This window comes from Chamaea fasciata, unplaced genomic scaffold, assembly GCF_029207755.1.
Source record: "Chamaea fasciata isolate MVZ Bird 193981 ecotype frontalis unplaced genomic scaffold, bChaFas1.0.hap1 SCAF_3, whole genome shotgun sequence".
Taxonomy (NCBI): domain Eukaryota; kingdom Metazoa; phylum Chordata; class Aves; order Passeriformes; family Sylviidae; genus Chamaea; species Chamaea fasciata.
Genome location: NW_027094088.1, coordinates 3,803,036 through 3,830,650, shown reverse-complemented (window position 1 = coordinate 3,830,650; position 27,615 = coordinate 3,803,036). Strand labels below are relative to the sequence as shown.

At 40.0% G+C, this 27,615-nt stretch overlaps 1 protein-coding gene and 1 long non-coding RNA gene across 6 annotated transcripts; one reads left to right on the top strand and one right to left on the bottom strand.

Moving 5' to 3' along the window:
* Positions 1-1,049: 1,049 nt before the first annotated feature.
* LOC136286319 (uncharacterized) lies at positions 1,050-10,596 on the bottom strand. Of its 3 annotated transcripts, XR_010719851.1 has the most exons (4): positions 10,490-10,596; positions 7,667-7,695; positions 2,509-2,628; positions 1,050-1,635 (listed from the first exon to the last, which is right to left on the bottom strand). It is a non-coding gene; the product is annotated as an uncharacterized lncRNA (long non-coding RNA). The 3 variants fall into 3 exon arrangements; XR_010719850.1 differs by lacking the exon at positions 7,667-7,695; XR_010719852.1 differs by lacking the exons at positions 7,667-7,695; positions 10,490-10,596 and adding an exon at positions 10,132-10,309.
* C1D (C1D nuclear receptor corepressor) lies at positions 2,622-21,753 on the top strand. 3 transcript variants are annotated; one of them, XM_066177760.1, is made up of 5 exons: positions 2,622-3,328; positions 16,264-16,410; positions 17,738-17,804; positions 18,258-18,313; positions 21,213-21,753. In XM_066177760.1, exons 2-5 carry the CDS (start codon positions 16,264-16,266, stop codon positions 21,387-21,389), a joined length of 447 nt encoding a protein of 148 aa, XP_066033857.1. In that variant the 5' UTR covers positions 2,622-3,328; the 3' UTR covers positions 21,390-21,753. The 3 variants fall into 3 exon arrangements, with proteins under 3 accessions (XP_066033857.1, XP_066033855.1, XP_066033856.1); XM_066177758.1 differs by lacking the exon at positions 2,622-3,328 and adding an exon at positions 9,794-9,882; XM_066177759.1 differs by lacking the exon at positions 2,622-3,328 and adding an exon at positions 10,623-10,697.
* The last annotated feature ends 5,862 nt before the right edge of the window (positions 21,754-27,615 follow it).

Here is a 27,615-nt window from a genome sequence, read left to right as displayed (position 1 = left end):
AGGAAGATGAGGAGTGGCACAGAAAAAGAAAGACATCTGCTCTTCAGTGATTCCTTCAGAGACAGCGGACACAGCTTGCCAATACAGTTCAGCTCATCTTCCCCAAATGGTTCCTTTCAAATAGATTAGATAGCAAAGAGGGATTGTTTGGTTGAGCTGACCGGTTTGTGAGAGGCTTGTGGCCTGCACATTCAGTGAAGTTGTCTAAAGTCGGTGTTCTTTAGGGGGCATGTGCAGATAAATAAATATTAAAAAAACACTTTAAAATGATAACTACAATTTAGGTCCTAAGTTTAATTTACTCCTAAAGTTGTCTTAGGCTTTCTGCTAAAACAGAGTATAAAATCTATGATTCTACTGAATTTAGGCACAGAAGCTAACAAGTGAGAGAGGTGGAATGCCAATGCATTTAAAAATAAACCTCAATTTCTAATACAATTTAGTTACACAATCTTAGTAAAAGAGAGACAGCTGTAAAAAATGACAGCTTTACATACTAATTGGAAAAAATGCAATCTTAGAACAGTATCAGAACAAATACTTTACACATGATCGATTGCTTTCAATTTATTTCTACAGTTCCCATATATAAATGCATTTAACCTAATAGATATATATATACATTCAGTAAATAAGGCCTTGTATGTAAAATAACCCAGTACTTCACCACATCCTGTCATTTAATCTAGCTGGCATGAGCACAAGCTCTTTTGATCTGCACCAACTATCACTATCTCAGTGTGGATCTCATACTCTCTATCTGTTATGTTTAAAAAAAAGCTTTAATTAGAGGGCTTAAGCTAGTCTTATTGAATTATATTTTTTTTCCTCCCTAAACCAAAGACACATCAATCTCAGTTTCCCTTTTTCCATGTCCTTTTGCATCTGTATTTTGATTAGAAATCGTATGTTTTCAAAAGAGAAAAAAAATCTGTGCTTAGTAGGTTGAAAGCCATTCTAATTTAATCTAAGTGCAGGAAAAAAAAAAAAAAAAAAAAAAAAAAAAAAAAAAAAAAAAAAAAAAAAAAAAAGGCATTTCCAGAGCGTTTTAACTGAAAGGTGAGTCTTAGTTCACTTGGGCTTAAGCTACCACATATGCTGCCCCTAAGTTCAGCAATGTGTAACAGAACATGGAAAGTTTTGGAGGTTACATTTCTTTTTCGCTGTGCTAATGCCACTACTGTAGGATTTTTAGTTGCTGAAAATGGGGGTTAGCCTCAAGACACTCTTCCCCATCTAGCAAGTAAGAAAAGGAAAGCTGGCAGCCAGACAGATACCTTGGTCTCTCTTCCTCGTCTCACCATCTGCACTGGAATAAATCACTGTAAAATCTCCATCCCTGCCCTCTCTCCCTGCATATATCTGGGCTCAGCAGAATTCAGGCAGAGACATAAATTCCCACAAACAGGGCATCAAGGCAGGCAGCTGCCTGTCACTGTCCTTTGAGGAATGTTTGTCTCCTGATTTACCAGAGGAAACATTGGGCACTCATCATTCTTCCACCAAGGAACAAGTGCACAAAGGGCAACACTGGCAAGCAGATGGAAGTTTGTGCTTCAGTTTGTTCCTGCTACACCCTCTTCTGGTAACTTGCTGGTCTGCCCACACGTGGGACTGCAGGTTCATTAGATTACACTGCAAAGAAATTAGATTGAAAATTCATTAGATTACACTGCCAAGGAGGGGGCCTCACAAAAACAAAATGCCTGTTCCAAAAGGCCCAAGGTGCCCTTCAGACACGTGTACTACACACACAAGCATCTCCCAAACTGGTCTGCTGGCCACATTTTGGTCTGATTTTAGAGTCTGTATTTTTATCCTGCAAATGTTTTGTTAACCCTTTTGCTACAATTAGCTTCTAGTAATCTTTGTTACATTCACAGCAGAAGAATCCAGGCTATATTTTTTCATTTACATTATCCTCTGTGTGACATCTCCCAAAGCTTTTTCGGTGGTGTTGTTCCAGGGAGATGGAGTTGCCACAGCTGGTTTGTCCATCAGGCTGTGGTGCTCTGCATGACCCAGGCTGTGTCATGATTCCAGTGGGGCCAAGACTCCAGGATTTTGCTCCACAAAGAACATTGACTTTGCAGGAATCATTATGTTGTATGTACAGTGGGTGAGATGCATCATAATAATGCAGCAATTATGTTAAAGATGCCTGTCACTTTGACTGTTTTGGCAAAAATATTCAGGATTGCTTTCTCTTGTTTTGGGAACAATAGAGAAAAATTAATAATCATTCATAGGCCTCTCAAATGAAATGGTTTCCATTAAGTACCAGATGCCAGTACAGCTTTTTGTGGATAGACTTGTCTATAGATATCCATATATAAAATAATAATAAATTTTCAGAGTGGCACCAGCATAAACCATTTGCATTATATGAGCCGTATCTCAATCAGATTTTGGCTGGGATAAATGTGAATTCTTAACTCCTCGCTCACTGCTCCTGAAAACCAAACAGGCATTGCAGCCATTTTAAGCAGAAAAGTAATGCTTTTATACCTAATACTCTCCTGAGTGAATTGGCTCGAGGAATTCCAAGACGTGGCACTCAGTGTAGGAACTGCAGTTAACTGAACAAAAGTATCAATCTGTAGCAGTCCAGAGGCAGTAGGAGCAAATCTGTAACAAATGTAAACCAGTAGAAGGAGACAGAGCCACGCTGTAAGACCAAGGAATACAGAGCACAATCTGTACTGCATTAATGCTCTACATGGTTACAGTCCTCCACAAACAGAGTTGGCTGGATCTGAACATTGATCAGCATGTGTTGCATTTTCCTTTTGATCTTGTGATTGAAACTGTTGGGGGCCTTAGGCAAGTAGTGACTGAATATAGGAGACTATAAGGTCAAGTAAAGGACAGTTAATAAGGAGCTAAGTGCTGAGTTTACATGATTTTGAAGCAAAACAGGATGTAGAAACCGCAGAACCGGAGAAGCTGGGAGGAGAATGATGAACATAGCAACCAATCAGCGCAGCCGGACAACCAATCAGCTTAAAAAGAAGGCGCATGGAAGGCGCGTGAACAAAGCGAGGCATCCAATCGGATTATGTGTGATTGCATGCACGAAAGTAGAAAGCGTATATATGCTGTAACGCGGAGCCTAATAAACGGAGCTTTTGTCTTATTTACATCGAGTCGGTGTGATTGCTCCCGTCCACCTGGCCGCAACATTCTGGTGACCCCGACGTGATGGCGGGACAACGGGAGTAGAGGACTGCCCTCAAGCGGACGAGAGAAGGTGGAGAATCCCGGCTGCTCAAGAAGCAGGGCTGCGCAAGGAGGCAGGGATATTCGTGGCCACGAGGACTTCTGACCGGTGAGTGAGGCAGACTTTATTGTCTGGGACGGGATGGGCTCCGCTGTATCAGCGATCGAAAAGGCTACGATAGACGGACTGTTGTCAGTGGCCAAGAAGACTGGACAGCCAATTCCAAGGCAGGAATTGGTAGACTTTCTGTTTTGGTGTCGCCGGAGGGGGCTACTAACTGCAACAGGACAATTGTTCTCACAAGACAATTGGAAAAAAATAGGGGAGGAACTATGGGAGAGCGTACAAAGTGGGCAGAAAGGCAGCAAGCAGCTGGCGCGTACATACCGCGCAGTACGGTTAATGATAGACCAAGTACACGCTGATGCGGAAATAGCCGCTGCTTTGCAAGACGCTATTAGTGGAAGGAAGCCTGAGCCCAATGAACAAACTGACTTGCTTGAATGGGGACCATACGCTGAACCTGTTCCCTCTTATAGTAGCCCAGAAACTATATTGGCAGCCCCTGCAAAAAAGAAAGGTGAATTTGATGATGTGATTATTCCTTGGATCCCTCCACCCGAACCCTCTGCTCCCCCTGCTGAGACTTCTCAAAAAGGGACACAACCTATGGATGTTGACCCTGTCAAGATCCCTCTGCCTGATGAAAAAGGGGAAGGAAAGAGTACCATAAATTCCCCATACGCAGACTTAATAGATGAGCTGAAACAGCAATGTCAACAAATGGCTGATTTAATGACTGAAATGCAAGCAATGGACAAACTGGGGAAAAAAGGGGAAAGAAGGGAGATGTATGAGAAAGCTTATCGGGCAGTAAGAGAAGGTATCAAAAATATTGAACGGCAATTAGTGGAAAAAGAAAAAAGAGACTTGGGGGGCCGAGAAGGAATAAAAAATGCCATAAAAAGAGGAGAATTGTCCTTAAGAGAGGGGCAGAGTAAAATCAAGCAACTGTGTGGGGTAGGGGAAGGATTGACGAAACGAGAAATAGATGAGTTGGAAGAAGCCATTTGGCAAAACGAACAACAAAGAGGTTATGTTGGAGCAGGTTCCAGATCACATGTAAAAAGTGGGGAGGTAAATATACCTCGAGACCCATCTTTTGATGCTGCAAAACGATGGAAAGGTTTGTTAACGAGTGTAAACCTTCAAGGCCCAATGGAGATAGAGGGGATGCTTGCGGCCCCTGTACGGGCCACAGTAAATGGTCCTGAATGGGCACCTTTAGAGTGGAATGCAATTCAAAAATTACAGCAAAGTATTATGGCGTATGGGGCAACTAATTCGGCAGTTAGGCGACAACTAACAGCGTTTGTAAAATATCAGGAATTGGTGCCTGCCGATATTAGATTAATTATGGAAACTTTATTGGAACCAAAAGCATATACATTGTTTTTGGTAAAATGGCAAGAAAGGCTGGAGCATTATCAGGTGCAAAACCTCGACTTACCGATCCAAGATCCCCTTCGAGCTGCCTCAATAGACATGCTTATGGGGTCGGGGCAATACAGAGACCCTCAAAGGCAAGCAGCCCTACCGCGTCACGTTTTGTCACAGAGTAAAGCTGCCGCCCTGGAGGCATTTACTGCTTTGCCTCAGATAGGAAAACCGAATCCTCCCTATTTACAAATTAGGCAGAAGGAAAATGAGCCATTTTTAACTTTTGTTGATCGGTTAAGAGAATCAATGGAGTCTGTACCTGATATTGATCCCGATATCAAAACAACCTTGCTTAAAGAGGTGGCCACCCAAAATGCCAATGATACTTGCAAAGTTTTACTAAGAACACTGCCTCAAGGATCCACCTTGGTTCAAATGGTAGACCTTTGCACAAAAGCCCCATGGGAAGAGGAAAAGAAACGAGCCAATATACACGCCGCTGCCTTGGCTGTAGCTTTAAAACAAGGAAATTTAGGAAAAGGTGATAAGGGGCCTAAAGGCTGTTATTTATGTGGTCAGTCAGGGCACTTTAAAAGGGAATGTCCTAAGCGAGGAGGGAAAGAAATCGTGGGAAATAAGAAGGCTAATGGAATGCTGTGTGCTCGTTGTAATAAGGGTGGTCATCGAACCCCTGAGTGCAGATCTAGGTATCATCGGAATGGGACTCCTCTACAAGGATCTGGAGGATCATCGGGAAACCACCGTTTGCCAATGCGTATTGTGTGTATAGGGCCAGAGTGTGAGTGCTATCCTTTTATATGTTATATTTGTAAGGTATGCAAAGAAAAGTGGTGGACACATTGTAGGAGGGGCCACTCTCCAAGAGGAGTTTGTGCAGAATGTTATAATAGTGAAAGAAAAATAACTGCGTGTGCGTTGCGGATAGGCATGCTTACAGGACAATTAATAGAAGGATCTAAAAGGTGGTGGAAAATTTTTGCATTTGGATTGAACCCAGAGAGATATTGTTACCATCCCAACACACCCTTGCCAGACATTATTGAGATTGTTAACATACGTTGTCGCAAGACACTCACACCTTTGAAGTGTGATAGCCCAGAGGTAAAACATAAGAATTGGGAGCAATATTTACAACGACAATTTCGATATACCGGGTTTTCCACTGAAGATTATTTTTGTTGTCATAAAGATGGAACACCCTGTAATATTAAGCAACCAACTCCAATGGCAAAGAATGAGGAGGTTGAATGGGACCCGGCCAAGATATTGGCTGAATTGCCCCAACTTTAGGGGATTCTACTTGCCTTTGTGGTATTTGTTTTTGTGGTGGTCTACAATGATAGGTAGCAATGACGGGATGTTGCACAATATCGATCTGAGACAAAACATGTGGATTACTTGGGCCAACCAAACAGGGCAGGAATCATTTTGTTTATCAATGGCAACACCTAGCGACCCTTTTCGAACCTGCTTAGTAGGCATGCCACTGAATACCACTAATGACAACTCAAACTTTCAAGGATGGACTGCAAGATGGATGAACATAACCACCGCGAACCAGACGTTTTGCATGGGTAACGGTGGTAGTGCTAGCCCGTGTGCATCACAAACAAACTCGTCCCATTACAAACCAAACCCAGTGGGTGCTCAAGCCTATTACATTAGTAAGAATTTAAATGTTACAGGACCCGAGCCACAGGAATTGCAGCTCTTAGGCTCCTCCCCAAGCTCATACTGTTTTGAATTTAGGTATCGGGGACATGGAAGTTCAAAACAGTATGATAAAAGGCCTAAAATGATTGGCCCAAGGTATCTTCCTAATGGCACAGATGTTTCCCCCAGTGGTCAAATATATTTTAACAGCACTGGCTATTGTGACAATTGGACAATACCAATAACCTTAAACCGAACAGACCCGCACCAGCTGCCCCCAGGTGTGTTCCTAATTTGTGGTGACAGGGCATGGCAGGGAATTCCTTCACAACCCATAGGAGGCCCATGTTATTTTGGTAAACTGACTTTGTTCGCCCCCACTATTCAACAAGTATTAAGTGCAAAAAGGCCCCAGTCCTGGCATCGATCCCATCGGAATGTGTATCAGTTGGGACCTGACTGCAAAGATAATGTCGAGTTGTGGGAGTGCCCAACCGTAATTGTGGCTTCCTTTTTCACTCCAGGGGTCGCATCTGCGAAGGCTTTAACTCAGCTACGCCGCTTAGCTTGTTGGACGGGAAAGCAAATTAATATAACATCTGCAATTATAACAGATTTGCTTGTTGATGTTGATAGTGTTAGGCACGCTGTGCTCCAAAACCGTGCCGCTATTGATTTTTTGCTTCTTGCTCAAGGACATGGCTGTGAAGACTTTGAAGGTATGTGTTGCTTGAATATTTCAGACCATTCTGAATCGATTCATAAGAAGCTGCAGGAACTACGAAATAATATGAAAAAATTTACAATAAATACTAATCCACTAGATACTTGGTTAAATTCATTGCAAATCCCAGGATGGCTGAAAGGGTTATTCATGATGTTTGCGGGACCTGTATTGATTTTTTTGCTTATTTTGCTTCTAGGGCCATGTATTATTCAATGTGTTATAGGACGACTGCAATGCATAGCTGATAGCATTTTTGAAAAAAGAGGGGGAGATGTTGGGGGCCTTAGGCAAGTAGTGACTGAATATAGGAGAATATAAGGTCAAGTAAAGGACAGTTAATAAGGAGCTAAGTGCTGAGTTTACATGATTTTGAAGCAAAACAGGATGTAGAAACCGCAGAACCGGAGAAGCTGGGAGGAGAATGATGAACATAGCAACCAATCAGCGCAGCCGGACAACCAATCAGCTTAAAAAGAAGGCGCATGGAAGGCGCGTGAACAAAGCAAGGTATCCAATCGGATTATGCGTGATTGCGTGCACGGAAGTAGAAAGCGTATATATGCTGTAACGCGGAGCCTAATAAACGGAGCTTTTGTCTTATTTACATTGAGTCGGTGTGATTGCTCCCCTCCACCTGGCCGCAACATTCAACAAAATATTGGGTTTAGGAAATAAGACTCCGGCAACAATTTCTATCTAACATTTGGTAAATCAATTAGTCCATCAATCAAATCCCTTCTCTGTGTTTCCCGGTCTGTGACATGTGAATACTGAGGTAAGAATGAACTCAACATACATTAAGTGTTCTGACCTCCTTGCAGACATTTGGCATACTAGCAGTGCAAAGTATTATTCTATTTAGGAGTGCAGGTCTTGCTAATTCTCTCCTACCCTTCAGACTGTTTCATTTCTGAACATTTTGAAAAGAAAACTCTCCTAAATTCCCTTCTATTTACAGTGCATGGTTCTGCTGCTGTACTAGTAAAAAATAAACATGAGCAAATAATTAGAACTGTGTTTTTTGAAAATAAGAAATGGCTAAGAAAATGCAATAAAATTGGTATTATTACACTAAAATATTAGCACACAGTAGTGATGCCATTCTCTACCCCAGTGATTTTACGACTTGTATGTGTCCCACATATAGCTGAAAGGCTCTTAAATAAATCCCTGTGTTTGCTGCTTTTATAATACCCATAAACCCCAAGTTTTTATTCATTTGCAGTCACTTTGGGTTGAAACTGAAAAGTTAAACCTCCAAATCTCCTGTAGTAAAAGGAGACAAGATGTAAACAAGTGACAATGACATCTGAAGATCTTCAGATATGCTTCCAGCTGTGACTATGGAGAAAGACTCTGTTGCAGTACACACTGATTTAATTACAATTGACATAGTACAGCACTTAGATTATGTAAACCCACTATTAAAAGTAAGCTCGCTTTTGTGGTATTTTTAAAAGCATTGAAGGTGCATGGAGGTGCTCTGAAGCTAGGTAAGATCACCAACTTCTACCCCTGTTTCCCCTAGAGATATAACTCTATTTTCCCCAGCCTTGAACTTGTCCTTCTCCAGACACGACCTGGTTTTTTCTTCCTCTAGGAACTCTGTTGCTGAGCAAGCCAGCTCAGCACATTCCCTTCAGGCAAGCAGTCACAATTTAGTCAGCCACATACAGGCTCCTGGTAACCCACAGCTGAGAGGGGGCCCTCTTCAAATATGATGAAGGACTGCAGTGATCTTATCTCGATCTGCCTTGGAGGGGATAGGCTGCAAAACCTGAGTTACAATGAGCTTCTGATGAGATTTTGAACAGGAAGCAAGAAGAGGTCTTTGGCAAGTAACGCTAATATTTTTGACTGTCAGAATGTAAACCTGTAAAATGAGGATCTTATCTTTGGGAGGCACAGATGTGTTAGTACAATCTTCCAGTCAGTGAGCTCTTGCAATGGAGAAATATTAATCCCCTGCATTTTGAACCCAGATTTATTTGCTGAAATCTTATAGAATCCTGGAATGACTTGGGTTGGAAGGGACCTTAAAGATGCTCTAGTTCTAATCCCCTGCCACAGGCAGGGACACCTTCCACTCAACCAGGTTGCTCAGAGCCCCATCCAGCCTGGCCTTTCATTTCCAGGCATAGGGCATTCACTTCTCTGGACAACCTGCTCCAGTGCCCTTCACAGTCAAGAATTTTTTCCTAACACCTAATCTAAAACTACGCTCAGTTTGGAACCATTCCCCCTTGTCCTAACATCACATGCCCTTGTAAAAAGTCTCTCTCTCTATCTTTCTTGTGGGTTCCCTTCAGGTAGTGGAGGTCGCAAATAGATCATCCCTAAGCCACCTCTTTACCAGGCTGAACAACCAATTCCCCTCGCAGGAGAGGTGCTCCGTCTCTCCAATCATTGTGGTAACCTCCTCTGGACTTGTGGAGAAACATAGTGGAAAACACAGCCAATAACACACTTAGAAACCAACTCTCACTTGAGGGTGAGGCAAAGATGTGCAGTGTCAGGCAGGAACCAGTGCTGACCCCCTGGGATGACTCCATGCAATCTCTACACATAGTTTCCGCCTCCCTTTTTCCAGGAAGCAACTGCAAGAGCTTGGGAACAGCTGGAGATATGTCATGCCGGCTGTTTACCTTCTCCACTGAGAGGAGCCAGCAGCTGGAAAGCGTGTCCCTGCTTTAAAAGAGCATCTCCCTCCCCACTGCAGAATCCCAGAAGATAAGACCCCGATGTGCGTCTCAAACACTGATAACTGGATGGTTGTGGAGCCAGTGAATCAGACAGGAATCCCAACACACAAGAATTCTTGGTAATAACAAAACACTGTTGGTATTAACACGGTGTGAGGAAGAACAGGTTGTGACTGGAGAAAGGGGCCATGAGGAAGCAGGGCACCACTTTTCCCGGACAAACATCCTTGCTGAAGCTCTTGGAGATAAGCACAACATGTCACAGCGCAAGCACAGGGATGAGGCCAAGAAGTGGGCACGGGCTGTAGGGGCGATCAAGACCACTCAAGACCCTTGAGAGAATAGACTGTGCATGAGAACTAACGTACATAGAAAGAGAGAAACGAGTCTTCCAGGGCAGGGAAACTTATCCATAAAAAGGTATCCCTGCCCTGGACATCAGCTGGATCTCTTCTCTTCTCTTCTCTTCTCTTCTCTTCTCTTCTCTTCTCTTCTCTTCTCTTCTCTTCTCTTCTCTTCTCTTCTCTTCTCTTCTCTTCTCTTCTCTTCTCTTCTCTTCTCTTCTCTTCTCTTCTCTTCTCTTCTCTTCTCTTCTCTTCTCTTCTCTTCTCTTCTCTTCTCTTCTCTTCTCTCTTCTCTTCCCCCCTTTAATTCATCTCTTCCTTTCCCCCCTCCCCTTCATGCACACCCCACTGCCGTGCGCTTATTACGCATATCGGGGCCTACCCCACAGCAGCCTCTACGCCAGGTGTACGATTTCCTGACCAGACGCGGTTGTTTGCGGGCCCCACGGCCCGTCTCCCTTTCCGGAATCGTTTCCCCTCCGGGCCGGCTCTCTGTGCCGCCCTTTCCGCCTCCCTTCTGGGCCGTGTCGTCACCGCCGGCCCCGCCCGCCGCCGCCGTGCCCGCAGCTCCGCGCGGTTCTCGCCCGCAGGTACGAGCGGCCGCCCCCCGGTGTCCCCCCGCGCCGGGGGTTTCCTCTGGCTCTCCGGGGCTTTGCCGAGGCCTCGGTGAACGGGGAAGTGCGCTGTCGGGAGGCAAGGCCGCTGGTGGTGGTGTCAGTGAGCGCGGTTTGGGAATCGCGGCGTGGTTCGGGGTGGAAGGCGGAAAGATCGCGTCTTTCCAATCCCCGTGCTATGGACAGGGACGCCTTGAGCTAGGCGAGGTTGCTTAGAGCTCCATCCGGCCTGGCCTTGAATGTTTGATGCAGGACATGTTGACCACTTGTTTACGTGAAAAAGACAACACGGGCTTTAGACTTCTGAGGATGGATGTTCTGTAGGCAGCAAGCGGTTACGTCGCTGTTAAAAATGAGCAAAAACAGCGTCGCAGCTTGAGGAGCCTTGAGAACTTGGCGAAGTTTTTCCAGGAGAAGGTGCAGTGTGCATGTGCAGGCCGCTGAAAGAGTTAAGCAGCGCCTAACAGAAAGGCAGGTGGTGCTTAAAGTTACCTTGTAATGAAACTTCTGTATCTCATCTTCCTGCAAAGGTCAAATCGTCCCCTTCCTTACACTTTGTCACAGCTTTCTGACTACGGGCTTAGTTGATGCCACCAACGTGGAATGGAGACTTTGACTAGCAAATTAAACTTTAGATGATGCCCGTTAAAAAGGCCTCGTTTTTGGGGCAAACGAAAATGGAAGAACTGGATTTTGAAGTCAACATTGAAAGGGGTCTGGCGTATTTCTTGGCTTTAAAAGTGCCAAAAAACCCCACTTCAAATCTAAAATACCCGGATATTGCTAATCCTGTACGATTGTTGGTAAAGAAATGAGAAAACACTCAACCCAAGGCTCTTCTCCAGAGTGTGAGAAACTCAGAAGTACTTGGTAGAATTTTCAGGCTTCATATCAGAAAAGCAGTGCACAAGTCACAGAACCCTTTCTGATAAGTGCCTTTCTCTTTGAAGTGGCTTGAGATTTTTAGCATTGTTTTTTCATCTGCGGTCTGCTTTTCCTCTAAATAAATAAACAAACAAACAGTGCACTGAAATGGACTGGCCACCATAATTCCAGGTGGATGTTCCCCCCCCATCAGTGAAATTGATGCTAAACACAAACATTCCACAGTTACATTGAATCAAATAAATGGCTAAACATGCTTCTTATAGTGAACAGCCAAATAAAAATTATAGTTACCACAACCAAATAAAAACCAGCCCAAAATCCTTTTGAGTTGCTGTTCAGAATGGTACAGAGAGACACTGCGTGAATTGCAAATACAGAAAATTGCATTCTGGTAAAGAGAAGTGCTTTTTCGTGTATTGTGGAACAAGTGGCTAAAAGGAAACTAGGTCAGCAGTTTTAAAAGGATCGAAAAAAACCTCTTGGCTTTAATTCTGGATGTTCATATTCATGGTGGTGATACCACTGGAGAGTGGAAGGAGGTTTTAGAAGCAGTAAACTCTCCATAGTTTACCAGAGGTGCAAACTGTGGGCAGGTTTCCTGTTTGCTTTGAATTTGGTAGGACAGAATTACTCAATACTGAGGGTTATCCCCACTGTGTGTAAACTGATTTGTCCAAGGAGACAATCAGTTGTCTACCAGGAACTTTTGCTGTGCAAGCAGTTCCTGGTAGGTGCAGTGCCAAGGAAAGTATGTGTTTTAAAGGCCAGTTTAGAGACAGAAAGTTAGTATCACTTTGGAGTGAACTTGAGCTGAAGTGTGACAGCTTATCTGAGTGTGGGTGCTTTCTTGAAAACCTCCCAGGAATAAGTGTTCTGCACAAACCCGAAGAAAGCTGTTTTTATTGTTGTGCTGGGTGTACTGATGGGTTGGAGCAGAGAGAGGCAGGTTGGATTGGATTTGTTCAGAAGAAGACACCACTGTGTCACCAAAGATGCAGAATTTGGGTCAGTTGATTACAGAGAGTAAAAATGTTTAATGAATCGTGCAGATGGAGTTGAAGGTTTACACCAGTGGATATAGATGGGACCGTGGTGAAGGAGTGATGTTTAATCCAAGCTGAGATAACTGTTTTCCCATGGGATATCCCCCACTAGCTGAAGTGTAAATGAGCCTGTAATATTATTCTCTCCCTTAAAATTTTAATCTCCTTTTAAAACAGATGAGAATAAACTTTGCAAATCCTTTGAAGCTCAAGTGACTCAGTGGCATCAGCAAGAGGCTGATAGATGTGAGCTGTGGCTTTGAAGGGAGGGATTCCTTGGCTGTTTCCCAGTTGTAATATAGTGCAAATTATGCCCTTGAATTTGAGAGCAGTTTTATGTGTCCTGATCAGAAGGTTTTGGGGTTTGTTTTCTCTAGTTTGGTTTTTTCCTTCGATGCAATCTGTAAATATCCGTAAAAAGAAGAGATAATCTAATTACCTAATCTGATTTTCATCAGGTGAATAATCTGAAAAAAAAAGTAAAAGATCTGAGCTAAGTACGAAGAAAAGGCCTTTTAATGCTTAAGGAATACACATGAATTAACACGATGCATGAATTGCACTATTTAGCAGAATGCTAAATTGCCTTTTTTTTTTTCTTCTGTTCACATGTTACTAAATATTTCAAATACACCATTTTTATCCTGAACTTCCAGTTTTAATTCCAGTTGAAAACCCAGGTGCATGATGCTAACACTGAGCATTTTTAATTTCTGTCTTAAGTGGTTTCCTGTTGCCGTGTTGACAGATGCATGTAGCTTCCACTACTTTCACAATGTATCTTCAGCAAAATCTCTCGTAGAGGTACTTATGGCCTAATTAGAGTTTATATCTTTCAGTATGACAGGGTTTTGCTGGGGGTAGGGAAAGTTTGGTTTTGCTTTTTAATCCAGCTGGCAATTGCTTTCTGAGGCTTGTGTTAAATCACCCCTCGATATAGTAAAAGATAATTCATAAAAGCCACCTGAAAATTGACTGCAGTTTCTCTTTTTCCTGGGTGTGCTTTTCTTAAAAGGGGTCTGTAGTTCTTCTCTTCTTTCTCCTGGAAGATAAATGCAGCTAATTTTGCTAGTAGTGTTGTGCACAACCACCTGTATTTTGTTTGGTTTTATTTAAAATACCTTAATACGGCATTTAACTTGGTTGTATCTTAGATCAATAGCCATGTTAACATTACAGCCAACTGCTTTTGATTGTCACCTGTGTAGTTGTTTTTACAGAGTCTGCAGAAGTTTACATAAATGTAGTCATCTTTCTCAATAAATGAGAGTTTAGTCAGAATTTTTCAGAAATTTCAGAGTATTTAGAAATTTTCCACCTATGGAAACAAATAAACATTCTGTAAACAGACCTAAATGCAATGCATAAATTTTCTCATGAAAGTGGTTTACTTTTGCAATCTAAAGTCCTTTTCTTCCTCAAATACATATTCTTATTTTTTTTCCCCCAAAAACTACATGTCAGCTCAGAGTTATTAAAAGGGGAGTTTGTTTCTGGTAAGTTGGTGTTATGAAGTTGTACAACATTTTTCATCAATTTTTTTTTTTTTCCCTCGGTGACCCTAATCAAAGTAGTTAATTTCTTGTGTGTTTTATGGGTTATGAACTTTTCTTGGCCTTCTCAAAATTAAAGATCTTTTAAAGTGTTACACAACCACAGATTATGTGTTGTGCATCATAGGTCTTACTGCTTGATAATGAAAATTCTGTCTTATTTCCTTTAGAATTTCCTATTGTTCACATAATTTACCTAGCTGGAATTTTTCATTACTTCTTTTACCTGAATATTTCTGCTGTCCTTAATTTTTAAAGTGAGAACTCAGTGCCAAATAAAATCTGGTTGAAAGTCAGTAAATTCAAATCAGAAAACCTGTCTAATAAACATTGTTTTCAGGGACTGACTTAAGTTTTTGCTTGGTCAAAATATAAAAAAAGAAACTCTTGAAGAACTTCGAGGAAAAATTTGTTTGTTGTTTAATAAGTGAAGCATAACTGCTGAGGGCAGTAAAGCTTTTGGGTATGTTTACAGAGTCATGGAGTTCCTCTTATCCTTGGCTTTGTGATTCTGCAGGTGTGAGTACACTGCCCTTGTGTTGATTTTGGCGGAAACAATTTTGTGGAGTTTCTGGTGTTTTTTAATGTAGTTTGATCTTCTTGTTAATGTTACCAAAATTACTTCAGGCTGTTGTCTGCTGCCTCATTGTTGGCACGTGCCAACACTGTGACATATCCTGATTAGAGATTAGTTATGCTGAAACAACAGGGTAATGAAAAGAGAGAGATCCCTACACAGCAGGAGTAGAAACTTGCTAGTTCCTGTTGAAGTGAATAGAAAACACAAGTTTAGTAATTTGTTCCTGCTCCCCAGGCAGAAGCAGCAGACTTAGCAGTGAAGGGTTCTGTACACAGGCTAAAGGGCAGCCTTGTTCCGTTGAGCTGCGATTGTTGGAGGTTAAGATTTTTCCTTTTTTAATTTCTTTCTCTCACGGAATTTTGTCCCATTTGTTGTAAGAGACAATAACAACCGTGCAGTCTCTCTGATTTGTTCCCTACCTCTGTACTCAACACCTGGAGACTGGGATTATCACACAGGTTCTAAGAAGAAAAGTCTGCAGTGATCCCACTGTTCTTGATGCACCTTACCAAATAGGCAGGAAAGTTACATATTTCTTCGCTTCTTTCCTTAAAACATTCGAAAAGTTGTTGCTCAGTAGAAGTTGTAGAAAATAACTTAGCTCTAAGTAACATTAACTCCCCAAGGTAATACGTGATTTATGATTTGAGAGGAATTAAAGATATTGATTATAAACCAGCAGCCAGATGGCTTGGCAGTAGCCATACCATGGTACTATAAATTCTGGGAACAAAAAAGGGGTGCTTTGGGATTTTTCACATCTTATTTCCCAGTTGCTGGGCACTGATGTGTTGACAAGATTGCAGGAGTATTCTGTAATCCCCATATCAACTCAGCTTTGTTACAGGTAGAGTTATATGGGGGATTATATATAATACCTCATAAGGACTTCAGGAAACTGGATACAGAGTTCACAAGAAGAATTTTTTGGACCTACTCCTAAATGAACTGACCATGACATAACTGGTGCTGAAGTAATGTCTGTTCCTGAGACAAACCGAAACTGTAGCCCCATTGGTTCGGTTTGTGGTTTGGGTTTGTGGGGTTTGTTTTGTTTGTTTTCTTTGTTTTGTTTTGTTTTTTGTTAGTTAGTTAGTTTTGTTTTTGTTTTTTCCTGGTGTCCTGCCTGCTGCTTGGTGTAGCTCTTTATATAGCGTGATTTATAGAGCACTTCTTTTAAACATGCAAATAATTCCTTTCTATCACAGATCATAAAAGCTAAATACTGTTTTAGGACCGTTGCAAGAATAGCTACTAAAGTCATGTAAATTGTAACGCTCCTTCATGCCATTTTGCACAGGAGCTAGGAGATATCCCTGAAATTACAGGTCCTTTAACTGTGTTGCTGCTGCTGGAACTCTTCACATTTCTTAAAATGTTTAATGAATGAATGTTAGTGCTCTGTGTTGTAAAATACAGTCTTTTGACTCTGTAGGTACTTAAAGAAAAGCATTATTATTTTTGTTTCCGCTTTCCAGATGGAAATGTCGGAAGATGACAATAACATGGAAGACTACCCCACTGAAATTCATGATTATCTCGCAGCATTTGAAAAGTCTCTTGGTTCTGTAGATGAGATGCTGAAGACAATGATGTCAGTTTCTAGGAGTGAGCTTTTGCAAAAGGTAGGTTATCTTCCTTTTGAAAACCTTTTCCTTATTAATACACAAATACTTGAGAGCCTGAACTGAAATAGAAGGGTCTGTTAGGCCAGCCCCTGCACTAAGAAATAACAAAAATGACACTCCCACGCTTGACACTTACTGTTAAATTCTTCCATTTCTAAGAAATCCAGATGGTCTGACAAGCTCAACAATGACACACATGCTCTTCCAAGCTGATAAGTGATGATCTTACCAGTGAGTCATTCTGCTTGAGGACATTCTAGCTTATTCCTGACCTTCCTTAACGTGCTCTTCCATAATGGAGAGGTCATTCACATTTTTGACTGAGACTTCTTCACAACAAGCTGAATGGAGCTGGTGTACCCAGCAAGATGAGAAGGTGAACTGGCAGAAGTGAGAATTGATCTGATTCCAGAAGTCTAGACTTGCAGAACCTGAGCTGTCTCCTCTAGCTGTGCTATAGGCATTAAGTCTGCAAAATGTGGCTTTTTATCAGAGCAAGGTAGTGCCTGAGAATTTCATAGAAGCATCTCTCTCCTGTAACATTTAAAGCCTAACGTGTAATTTCTTTCTGTAGGGCAAGAAAAAGGCAGCACATGAGGGAACTTCTTTATCCTGTGAGGATTTCTTCCGCAAATAAATTATGAAGAGAACAGTCTTGACAACACAGATCTTTTGACAGTATCCATGTTAGAGCTAGTGAGCTGTACAATGATGTTATCAGAGTTTCTGGAAGTCGTGTAGGACTAAAATAATAAATTGACTTTGACAGTCAAGGGAAACAAAAACCCCTTCATTACCTTTATTCTTCCTTTGCTTTATATCCCTAAGTATTCCAGCGTGCAATGAACACACAGTCTGTCATGTGTCGTGTTAACGTTCACTGATTGTATGTTGACATTTGAGTTTCAGCAACTTCTGAACTTTTTTTTCCTTCCATTGATAGCAACAACTATTTTGAATTAAATTTTTGTGGGAAATGTGGACTTATTTCTGACTATGGGAGCAGTAGTCCAAGAGCTACAAGCTAAGGGATTGTGCTTTTGGTCGTATGGGTCTGAGGCATTTATCTTCAGACTGGGAGAATTACTTGAATACTCAGAGAGGAGAGAATGAATGGTCCTGTGATGGCATGGAAATTAGGAATAAACATAGTCTCAGTGAACTTGTGATGCAAAAATGTGCTCCTTCAGTCTGTATTCTTTTATTAAAACATCTATACGTGTATATACAGTTATACACAATTATAAAATGTGCACATTACTACAATCTTGCTTAAAAATCTTCAAATATGATGTGTTTTGATTGTTTTTTTTTTCCATTCTAGTTAGATCCTCTTGAGCAAGCAAAGCTGGATTTGGTTTCGGTGTACACATTAAATTCTATGTTCTGGGGTAAGTATGTGGTAGAAGGAAAACATAGTATTTATGATTACCATTTGAACACCTAGACAGCCGCAAACACTAAATAATCATACTTCATAGCCAAATAATTAAAAACTTGTAATTACCCTGAGGACCCACATTATTGCCATCCATAGGGTAAATGATGTTGAAACTCCGAATCAAAAATCTGTATTTGGAAAAGCTGATTTTCTACATGCATGAGTATGTTTCTGGTTTCTCTGTGACAACCTTTTCAGTCCTTTAAAGGACCAAAAGCTTAACCATTTTAATTGTTTGGGGGTATTTGAGCTGCAATATTTGATAATAATAGTTTGTCAGATACTTAATGGCACAATTAACAATTCTTATTAATGATTTTGTGTGGAAATCATGGCTTTCCTATGTGAGTGCTCAGTCATAGGCAGCCTTCAGTTTCAAAAAAAGTCTTGTTTTTTCTTGTAGTGTACTTGGCTACCCAGGGAATCAGTCCTAAGGAACATCCAGTGAAACAAGAACTGGTGAGTTGCTTCTGCTGCATGGATCCTACTTGTGCAGGGTGGTTAGCCCAAATAGAAGTTAAAAAGTGTTTATATCTACATTTAAAAATGATACATTCCTATAATAGCATGCATGTGCTACGTGGTGTTATATAACTATTTATATGCCCTGCTGGGCTCTCTAAATTAAAGAAAGCAATTTTTTTTTACTTTTAAACAGTGCTGTTTAAAGTAAATTGTAGAGTCTGCTGAAATTAGAAAAGGATGATGAATGATATCGTCTTATCTTTTCTTTTTTTCCACCTTTGGCTGAGAATTGGAATCTGTACAGAGCAGCTTTTCACTTGTATCTCTTAAATGGAAAAATGTTATGTGCCTGATAGTAATTTATAACTTCCAGTATGGCATTTTTTTTTTCTTATAAATACTTGGAATCATGTTAATCTCTGAGGCTGCCTTTTCTTACTTTTGTATGACTCTAAAAGTACAGTGTGGTTGATTTACTAGGGAAGACGGGAAAGTGCCCCCCTCCCTCTTCCAAGCCCTCCATTAATTCATTTTCTCAGCAGTAAAGAATCCAGTTCAGCAACAAAGCTAAAAGCTTTTTTGGCACCAGTTGTATGTGTATTGTCCAGTAATTCTGCATTAGTGACATATTTACGACCTGTAATAAATCTTTAGTTTTGTCTTTATACTCCATTTAGATGCATGACTACAGTATAGAAGGCCAGCTATCTTGAAAATTCTGCTGACTTAAAAAAACCCCAAATCATTTAGCCTGAAGAAAAAAAAAAAAACAACCCAGAAATCAAAACTTCTCACTACTCATTTTAATTTCTGAATAAATGAAAATATTAAATCTCAGAAGATGTAAAATAGTTAGGTTAAATGTAATACTTACATAACCAGTGGAATGGAAGGGAGGACTAAAAAATGTGGAAAGCCTGAATAACGAGAATACTTCTATTTCAAATTTTGTGAGGTTTTCAGTAGTCTAGACTGTGTCATATTAAAAAAACGCATCAGTTAATATTTCATGAGCTTTCTGTCAGTTTTTTGTTCCTCATATATTATACAGTGTCTGAGCACCGTGTTAATTTAGTGATACTAAAAACTTCTATATCCTTTGCTGTGGATATTTTATGTTTGTATTTTACTTCACAACTGCCACATTAACTCTGAAGAAAGAGTGAATATTTTCCTAGCCTAGATTGTTACTCAAATCTCTTTTCCTTTTGCAAGTATCGAGGTTGAATGAATGCACATTCCTTCCTTCCAAAGGCATTGTGATGTTCTTATTCACGTGGAAAGGGAATTAAAAAAGACAGTTCTGTCATGATTATTTTGTTTTTAGAATTGCTCTCCTTGTGTACATACAGGTATTTAAACTGTATTAATAAAACTCACACTCAAGCTATCAGAATTCATTTCTTTTGTCAAGCTGACATTTCCCAGTTCCTTTTTTCCCGTGTTAAAGCATGTAGGTTTGCCATCTGTTCTCATTAGCCATCTCAGTCACCAAAGAAATGTTACTGCCGATCGTGATTTCAGACCCTGTAAAGCTCTCCTTGTTAAAGCTGTGCTTTTGATACAGAAAGAGTGGCCAAGTTTTTGACAGTTGCTTCTAATGATCACTGAAGAGCTGAAAATCAGTTCTGGTAGTGTAAGTCTTGTAACTTTTGTTCCAGATTCAAAGAGGTGGCAACAGCTGTGTGAGAAATGTGTGGGTTACATATCAAAATTTATTTTAGCAATGTCCACACGTGTTCTGTTAACCCACATTTGTAATTCAGGTATCAGGTAGAGGACTACATATATGTGTGTGTATATATATATATATATATATATATATATATATATATATATATACATGTATATGTTACTGTTGTTTGTGTGACAGTAACACCCAAAGGCCCTACAGTTAAAGGCCATATTAGGGTAAATAAGTAGATCTGAAATCCGTAAACTAAATTGTTCAGTGTTTTGCAGAGTTGCTGTAAGTGTACTCCCTAGTCAGTGAAGAGAAGCAGGCACTTATCAGAGGGGGATTCCCATCTTAATGCTGCTTAGTACCCTCTCAAAGCAATTTTCTTTATTTGTTGCAGGAGCAGATGAGGATGAGAAGGCACATAAGCTAGGAGGGTATAAATCTGTGGGGCTGAGTCCAAATCATGGTTTGGTCAAAAAAAAAAAAAAAAAAAAGCAAAACCCATAAATACCAAATAACTTTGGTAGGCTAAGATAGGTCAAGAAAGTGTACCCTATTCCCTGGAAACAGGCCTGTATTGTTATTTATGGCCATAAAATGAACTTCTGATATGGCTGGAAATTCATCAGGCTGCCCTAAATAATTTCTTTGATAAACTCCCTTGATCATTTCAGGAACTTAACCCCTAGACTTCTGTGTAGTTGCATGTGTAATGCTTGTACCATTTTTGCTTTTGTGCAAGATGCTTTTTTAGTTTTGCTTGAACTTGTGATTTTTTATTTTTTGTGGACAGTAGTCAGGCAGTATAATTCATCCATAAATGTGTCAAATACTTAAATATTATTTTGACATCTTTATGTAGGTCAGACTCCAAACTGACTTCATTATTGTACTTTCTAACTTTGCTTGCAAGAACAGTTCCCATATCTCTGCAAATTAGATGCAGAGTCTGCATCTCTGCAGGACTTTGTGTTCCTGTTAGAGCGGGTGTCATGCAGATGGTATGGGAGGCACCTGTGATGGGAAATCTGCTAAAGGGAAGTCTCAAGTTTGCAAAGGGCCTGGTGTATTTGTTTAAATAATGCTGTTCTTCTAGGTATTATAGTTCTGGAAGTGTGCAGTGTGGAGAACTTCTACTCATTGATTCATTTTAGCAGTAATTTGGGAGAATGATTTGAAATACTGTTCCTTTTTTTTTTTTTTTCTCCCTAGGAGAGAATAAGAACATACATGAACAAGGTCAAAGAAATAACAGACAAGAAAAAGGCAGCCAGACTCGATAAAGGAGCTGCCTCTAGATTTGTGAAAAATGCACTCTGGGAACCAAATGCAGAAAAAGAACATACTTCCAAAACTCCTGCTAAAGGAAAAAAGCGACAGAAGGACTAAATTTTTTTTCCCTCATAGCAATTGCAGACCCCTAGAACTTCCTTGAAAATGTTTTGTGTACTGAATGCATCTCATAGAAATGCTGTATAACAGGTTAATTTATACTTACAAACTTTACAGGGTTGTATTTTGTCCAGAACACTTGTCACTGAGGTGATCACTTTTAATGTGTATCTGAAAGTGCCATTTGATGCACATTTGACATCTCATTACTGAAGTGATAATGACCCATACTTGCTGGTAATAAATAAAAATGATGTTTTGTATATAATGCCAATGAATTCAATTTTTTTTTTATGATTTATTGACACTTTTTTTATATGTCCTCAGTCTCCTCAAAATTAAAAAGTTTCGAACACTGTTATCCAGTCTGTGGTGTTTATGAAGGAGCATTGTGTAAAATGCCATATTTGTCGAGTTTTGTAAGGTTTATTCACTGTGTTAAACTCTTTCCAGCCTTTCAACTTGAATGTTTGCAATATTCCCTTACTTCTGTTGCCTCTGAGAAAGCAGGGCTTCGAGGGCCACAAGCAAACACCTTGGATTCCACTCTAAGCCCCTGTGTCTAGTCAGTGGAAAAGTTAAATATCCTTTAAAGGCAGTTTGTAGGGTCCAGAAGAAAAAAGGAGCAGGCTGGGGGTGGCTTTAGGAAACAGCACGTGCAGGAACTTCATGGAATTTTGTCTGTAGTGCTGACACTCAAGAGAAATCTGCTCTGGGGTGGTAGGAGTGTGGCCATCTCTTGGTGTTTCTCAAATCTTCATTAGGGAAAGCATCCTCTGGTGCAATAAAAACTACTGCTCCAACTTGCAAATACTGTATTTTATTCCTCAAAATGTGAAGCTTAGTTGTTTAGGAAAGGAAGGGTGTTAGGGGGGTTCAGTTTGCTGCAACGCAAAGCTCAGTTATCTCCCCAAAAGCTATTTAACAGCTATTTTATTTAGCAAAGAATTAACAATTATGAAGGAAAACCAGATGATTTAGCTCCCAAAAATGCAGTTTGGGTAGCAGTCCATACAAATGTTTGGGAGATACTGTTAGTGTGAAAGATTAAATGATAAAAGCAAAGGAATCCAGTATAGTTCTGGTACTGCTAAGCTGAATGGTGTTCAGTGGATGGTTACTGACGATGGCATTGTACTGCAGCAGGCAATGCAGAGTGTGAACTAAAATGAATTAGGTATTAAAATGAAGGTTTTTCTCTAATTATTATCTAAAAATACATATTCGAAAGTAAAAATTCAATGCATTGACAAGTTTATTAAATTCATTACCTGTTTAGAAACTTTTTTAGTGACTGGTATGAATTTACATATTTTTGTTTACAATAAACTCTCCAGGTAAATAGCAGTGCCTTTAATGCATCTAACGAGAACTATTTAGATGTGGGTACCTAACCTTGTTGCCTCAATTCCACAGCACTGCTTATGTGAGGATACATGTCAAAGGTGTAAAAAGCTAAAGCGACAGTGCTTTATTTCTTCAGGTTAATGTCGTGGTTGTGTCAAATGAAGGAACTGTTCGACTTGGGAGGGGTTTTTTTTTTGGTTTAATAAAGGTTAAAAATTCAGAAGATCCAAAGTGTGTTCTTGACCAGAGGTAACACATTTGTGTAAAGCAGTTCTGAATAGGTTTGGGTGGTGTTTGTGTGGAAGTCTGTGTGCCCTGTCTCATTCCCCTTTCAGCCCGACACTGCAGATGGCAGTATTAGACTGTCATAAATTGTGTGAATGTTGAGGTCTGCACGTACAAAGCGGGAGGTTCAAAATGCTCGTCTCAAACCCACCGATCTGAACAAAAGGAAAGTAGGTCAGGTGTTCTTTGGGCTAGTGGGGAAGGCGGTTGGATAGAAGTGGTCTGAAGTAGCACAAACCAGAGCACTTTAATATAGAAATTTTCTGGGAGATAACATCTTCTGCTTTGAGAGGCATTGTCTGTAGGAAATGAGCAGCTCAGCTTGCACTTATGCACAGTACTGTTAATTAAAAGGGGATTGGAGGACATTTCCATTACATGATTTTCCTCTTAAGCTTCAATTATAGGTTTTGTTTTAAAAGGATAATTTCTGAAAAGGATCATAATTCATTGTCCAGTAAAGTACACAGGTTTCATTGGTAAATGTTTGAACAAGAATAATGCAAGGCTATTAGCTGAGACTTACTGAGGTAGAAGTCCATCTGGCATAATTAATTATATGCAGGTATTTGACATTTGTAATAGGGCAGTTTAAATAGATATAGCACATGCAATTTTGTGATTTTTTTTTTAAGGTTTGCATCATTCAGTCCTGCTGTTAATAGTGTGGACTGTGGCTTTGGTTTTCTGACAACAACACAGCCCAGACAAATACCCCACAAACTAAGAATCCTCACCCTGTGCTTGTTATTCATTAACAGCCCCATTAGAAAGAAGCTTGAAATCATGATCATGAATGCTAAGTGGTTTTTATATCATTGAAGTGATTACTTTGTTAAAGATTTTGTTTTGATTCAGACATTTAATGAGTTCTTGGAACTTTTCTTGCTTTTCACTCTTTGCACCAGAGAAGTGGTGAGGTTGGTGAGGGCATGTGAAGTTAGCAGCTGGGACTAGAATTTGGTATGAGGTTGCAATGGGCAATTTTCCAAGTTCACAGAAATATATTTCAGAAGAGCAACGAAAATGCAGCTCAGGATGTTAAATCCCACTCGTGTTAGTGGCAAATAACTACATGAAAATAGCAATTTGGCATTAACTGTCCTAGCCATATAAGAGGATTTTTACTGTAACAAAGTGACTATCTGACATGAGAAACTGCATATTCTCCAAGCTGTGTGAAGTTTCCACAGATCTACTCCTAGAAAACATTTCTCTGACAGAGAGTTTACTGTGGCTGTAAACAAATGGGGAATTTTCCTGGGGCTTAAATTTCCAGCCTTAAAAACGTTAGCCATATGACTTGGGAAGTCAACATATCAATGAGGCTCATTTCTACTCCTTCAGTATTTTTATTACTGGAGAACTGCATTCCTAAGAGTTCGTTTTTTAAGTCATCTTATTTTTCCTGGCCTTGAAAATCAGCACTAGCATAGAGATTTGTCAAAAACTGTCAGTGTGGCAGTTACATTGAAAATCTCCTCAAACATATTTTTCTGGAATAATAAAAGCTAAGCAAACAAAATTCTCTCAGGATTAAGAATTTTCTTGGGTTTAAGACTGAGACTCAGTTTTTAACTGCAGGGCTGGGGCCATTACAAATGTAAAGGGAAATCCAAGTTTTTATAGTAAATGACATCCATGACAAGTGATGGTGACCTGTTTCTGCAGCTCTAGAAGGAGAGACCTTGGTTATCTAGATCAGGATTTGTAACAGCTCTCAGCCACCAGAAAACTTTCGGGAGCCATGAACAGCAAACTCCATTCTGTGACTGGAAACATGGGTGGAGTTACATTGGTGGAAGTGGCACCTGTGGCACAGGGTTTTCAACTTAGAAGTGCCAAAATAATTTCAAGTGGTTGCATCCCGAATGTGTACAGGTTATTAGTTATAAACTGAGATGTAAAGATGTCAAAACAGGGCATTATTAGTTTATGTTATTATTTATGTTTCTTAGACATTCACTTGCCAGTGATTTAGAAGGTGTTAAGTTACATCAGGTACAGAAAGTAAGTTTGATTAGTCATTTTAGAATCACACATGATACACATTTGTTAAAAATGCATTGAAGTTCTGCAGTGGGACAGTGATTTTCTTTTTCCTAATCTGCTTTGAGTAGTAAATATTTCTTACACAAAGTTTCAGAAAGTCCACATGAATGCTTTTGTTTTGCAGAGCACTCTTAGCATCTGTGCATTAGCGGTAGTTTGTTGGTTTTTTTCCCTTCAATTTCTGCTTTCCAGTGGGATACACTTGTGATATTTTATTGATAAAACCAACAGCTTATCTTTTTGCTAACTTTTAACCTTCCCTGTAGCAGAAGATTACAGATCTATGGAATATTTAGTGCTGGTGATCTAAGAAGCAGACCTTGAACTGCCCTGTTTTCATCAGCTGTACTGAAGGGGAAAGAGCAAAAGCTTGTTTTTACTACTAAGCTGAGTGAATATGGCATGGAAATCTTGTAATGGCAAGGTATCAATTTGTAAAGTGATATATTTCAGAGGGGATACTAAAGTTGACTGTGAATAAAAAGCTTTATAAATGGAGCATTTAAGAGGCTATCTTTTACTTTTCAGTGTAGGGTTGCCTTGACATGCATCATTTCACCTTGGCAGCCCCAGCAAATTGATGGAAGCAGTTCAGTATGATAATCTGGTATTGCCAGGAGGCTTCTTCTGAGTCTAGTGTGGACACGTTCCATGGACAAATGTAAAGTCTAAGTGATAGAAAACGGATTTAATTCGGCTCTATATTGTTCCAATCTTACATCAAGACAGTCTTGGTATCAAAGGTACCTAGAGAGCATATCCAAAGAGTAAGTACATGAACCACAAACTAATTTTCAAGCAAAGGATCACCTCCAATTTATGGTGATATATCTTGCATAACAATGATCCAGACTAGACAGAAAAGAAGTAAAACTTAAATGTGTTTGCACATGTACTTTATTAAAGTACTAATTCTAGGGGTAAATTCTTAGCTACTCTTTACCAGCAGAGTCTCTTGAAGTAAATGAGCAGCTGCTGACTTCTGCAGTAGGCTTAGATATTCTCATGTGTTACGGACATTTCCATGAATATGGTGTAGCATTTGTTTTCTAGAATGCTTTCCTTTCATTGTCACCTGAGTGTTTTTGGCCCCCATGGGAACAAATGAGTCATTGTTTAAAGTAACAAAGTTCCTGTCCCCATTATTGAAAGGTGAGAAGGAGAAATGCCTAGTAAGAAACACGGACAAGTTGGATAGCATAAACAATCCCTTTAATTTGTTGCCCTAGGCTGACAGACCTACTCCCCAACTCACGCACAAGACTAAACACGTTTTGTCCTGTGAAATTTCCATGGAGAGAGCGATTCCTTAAGGCAGTTAATCACATGGGGTGCTGCCTGTGGATGCATACATTACACATCCACCTGTGGGTTGTAGATCTCTTGCTTGTCAGGAAGTTCAGTGTTTGACAGAACACAAAGTGCATATTTACTGAAATGCTATTGTTGGAGACTCTGTATAACATCACAAGCTTAATTCTCTTTGCTTTAAGTCAGTTTAACTCTTGATTTCATTAAGGTCACAGTAGCAAAAATCCAGTACAAAAGAACTGAGGATTTGGCTTTATGCATGTATGAATGTCTTTATATAATGAAACCAGCACTAAGATATTTGCTTCCAGTGAAATTTATTTGTCTGTTAAAATCTACTTCCTGCCTGCTTTGAGAGCATTTGTTAAGCTTTGTTTACTTTTTATTATATACAGGGCTTACTATTCACACTTCCACACAGTGTTAAACTTCTTGTGATCATACGTTCCCAGATGTTTGTAATTTTTCCAGCTTTTAACTACTTGTATTGGACTTTTTCATGTTTGGCCTTTGCCATGAGTGAATTCCCCCAAAACCAGAAAGGTTGAATAGTTCTTGGAGTTGTTGAAGAGCATGGTGTGTCAAGTACAGGCCACATTGGAATGTCAGCTTAAAAATTCCAACTGTGTTTTTCTAAAGGTTGTAACTCTCCTTCACTGAGGTAAAATTTTGAAATGCATCATTAGGAGATTAAAAAGAAAAGTTATCTCAGTGAAAATTTATCCAGATAAAGGCTCTGGGGAAACCTCAAAAACTTCTTGGAAGGTACTGGCCCTTATTCTGTTCATGTTCTGGTTTTGCCATGCACGAGAAGCTCCCAGCATAGTTCTGAGGCCACAAATTGCTTAGGGAGGAATATGGGCTTGAAAATTAAAGTTCAGTTTATCTCAGATGATGACAGGGCTCTGTAACATACTGTGTTTGAAGAATTGCAGGTCTAGTACAACTGTGCCTATTTTAACAGTGTTGTTTTAATGTAGCTTTATATTCATTTCAGATGTTTAAATCCTCAACGTAGACAACGGATGCTCTTATATGTATCTGATTCATTTCCATTATGATCATACTGGGATTTAGTTTTGTACCAGTTAAACTAAAATGGAATTAATTCACATGTGGCATCTCCCTGAGTGGTAACTCCAGTGTAAGGGTGCCTCTTTTCACTGTTTAAGTATGTTAAATATACTAAACATCTCAAATTTTGATTTTGTCTCACCTCAAAGCATAA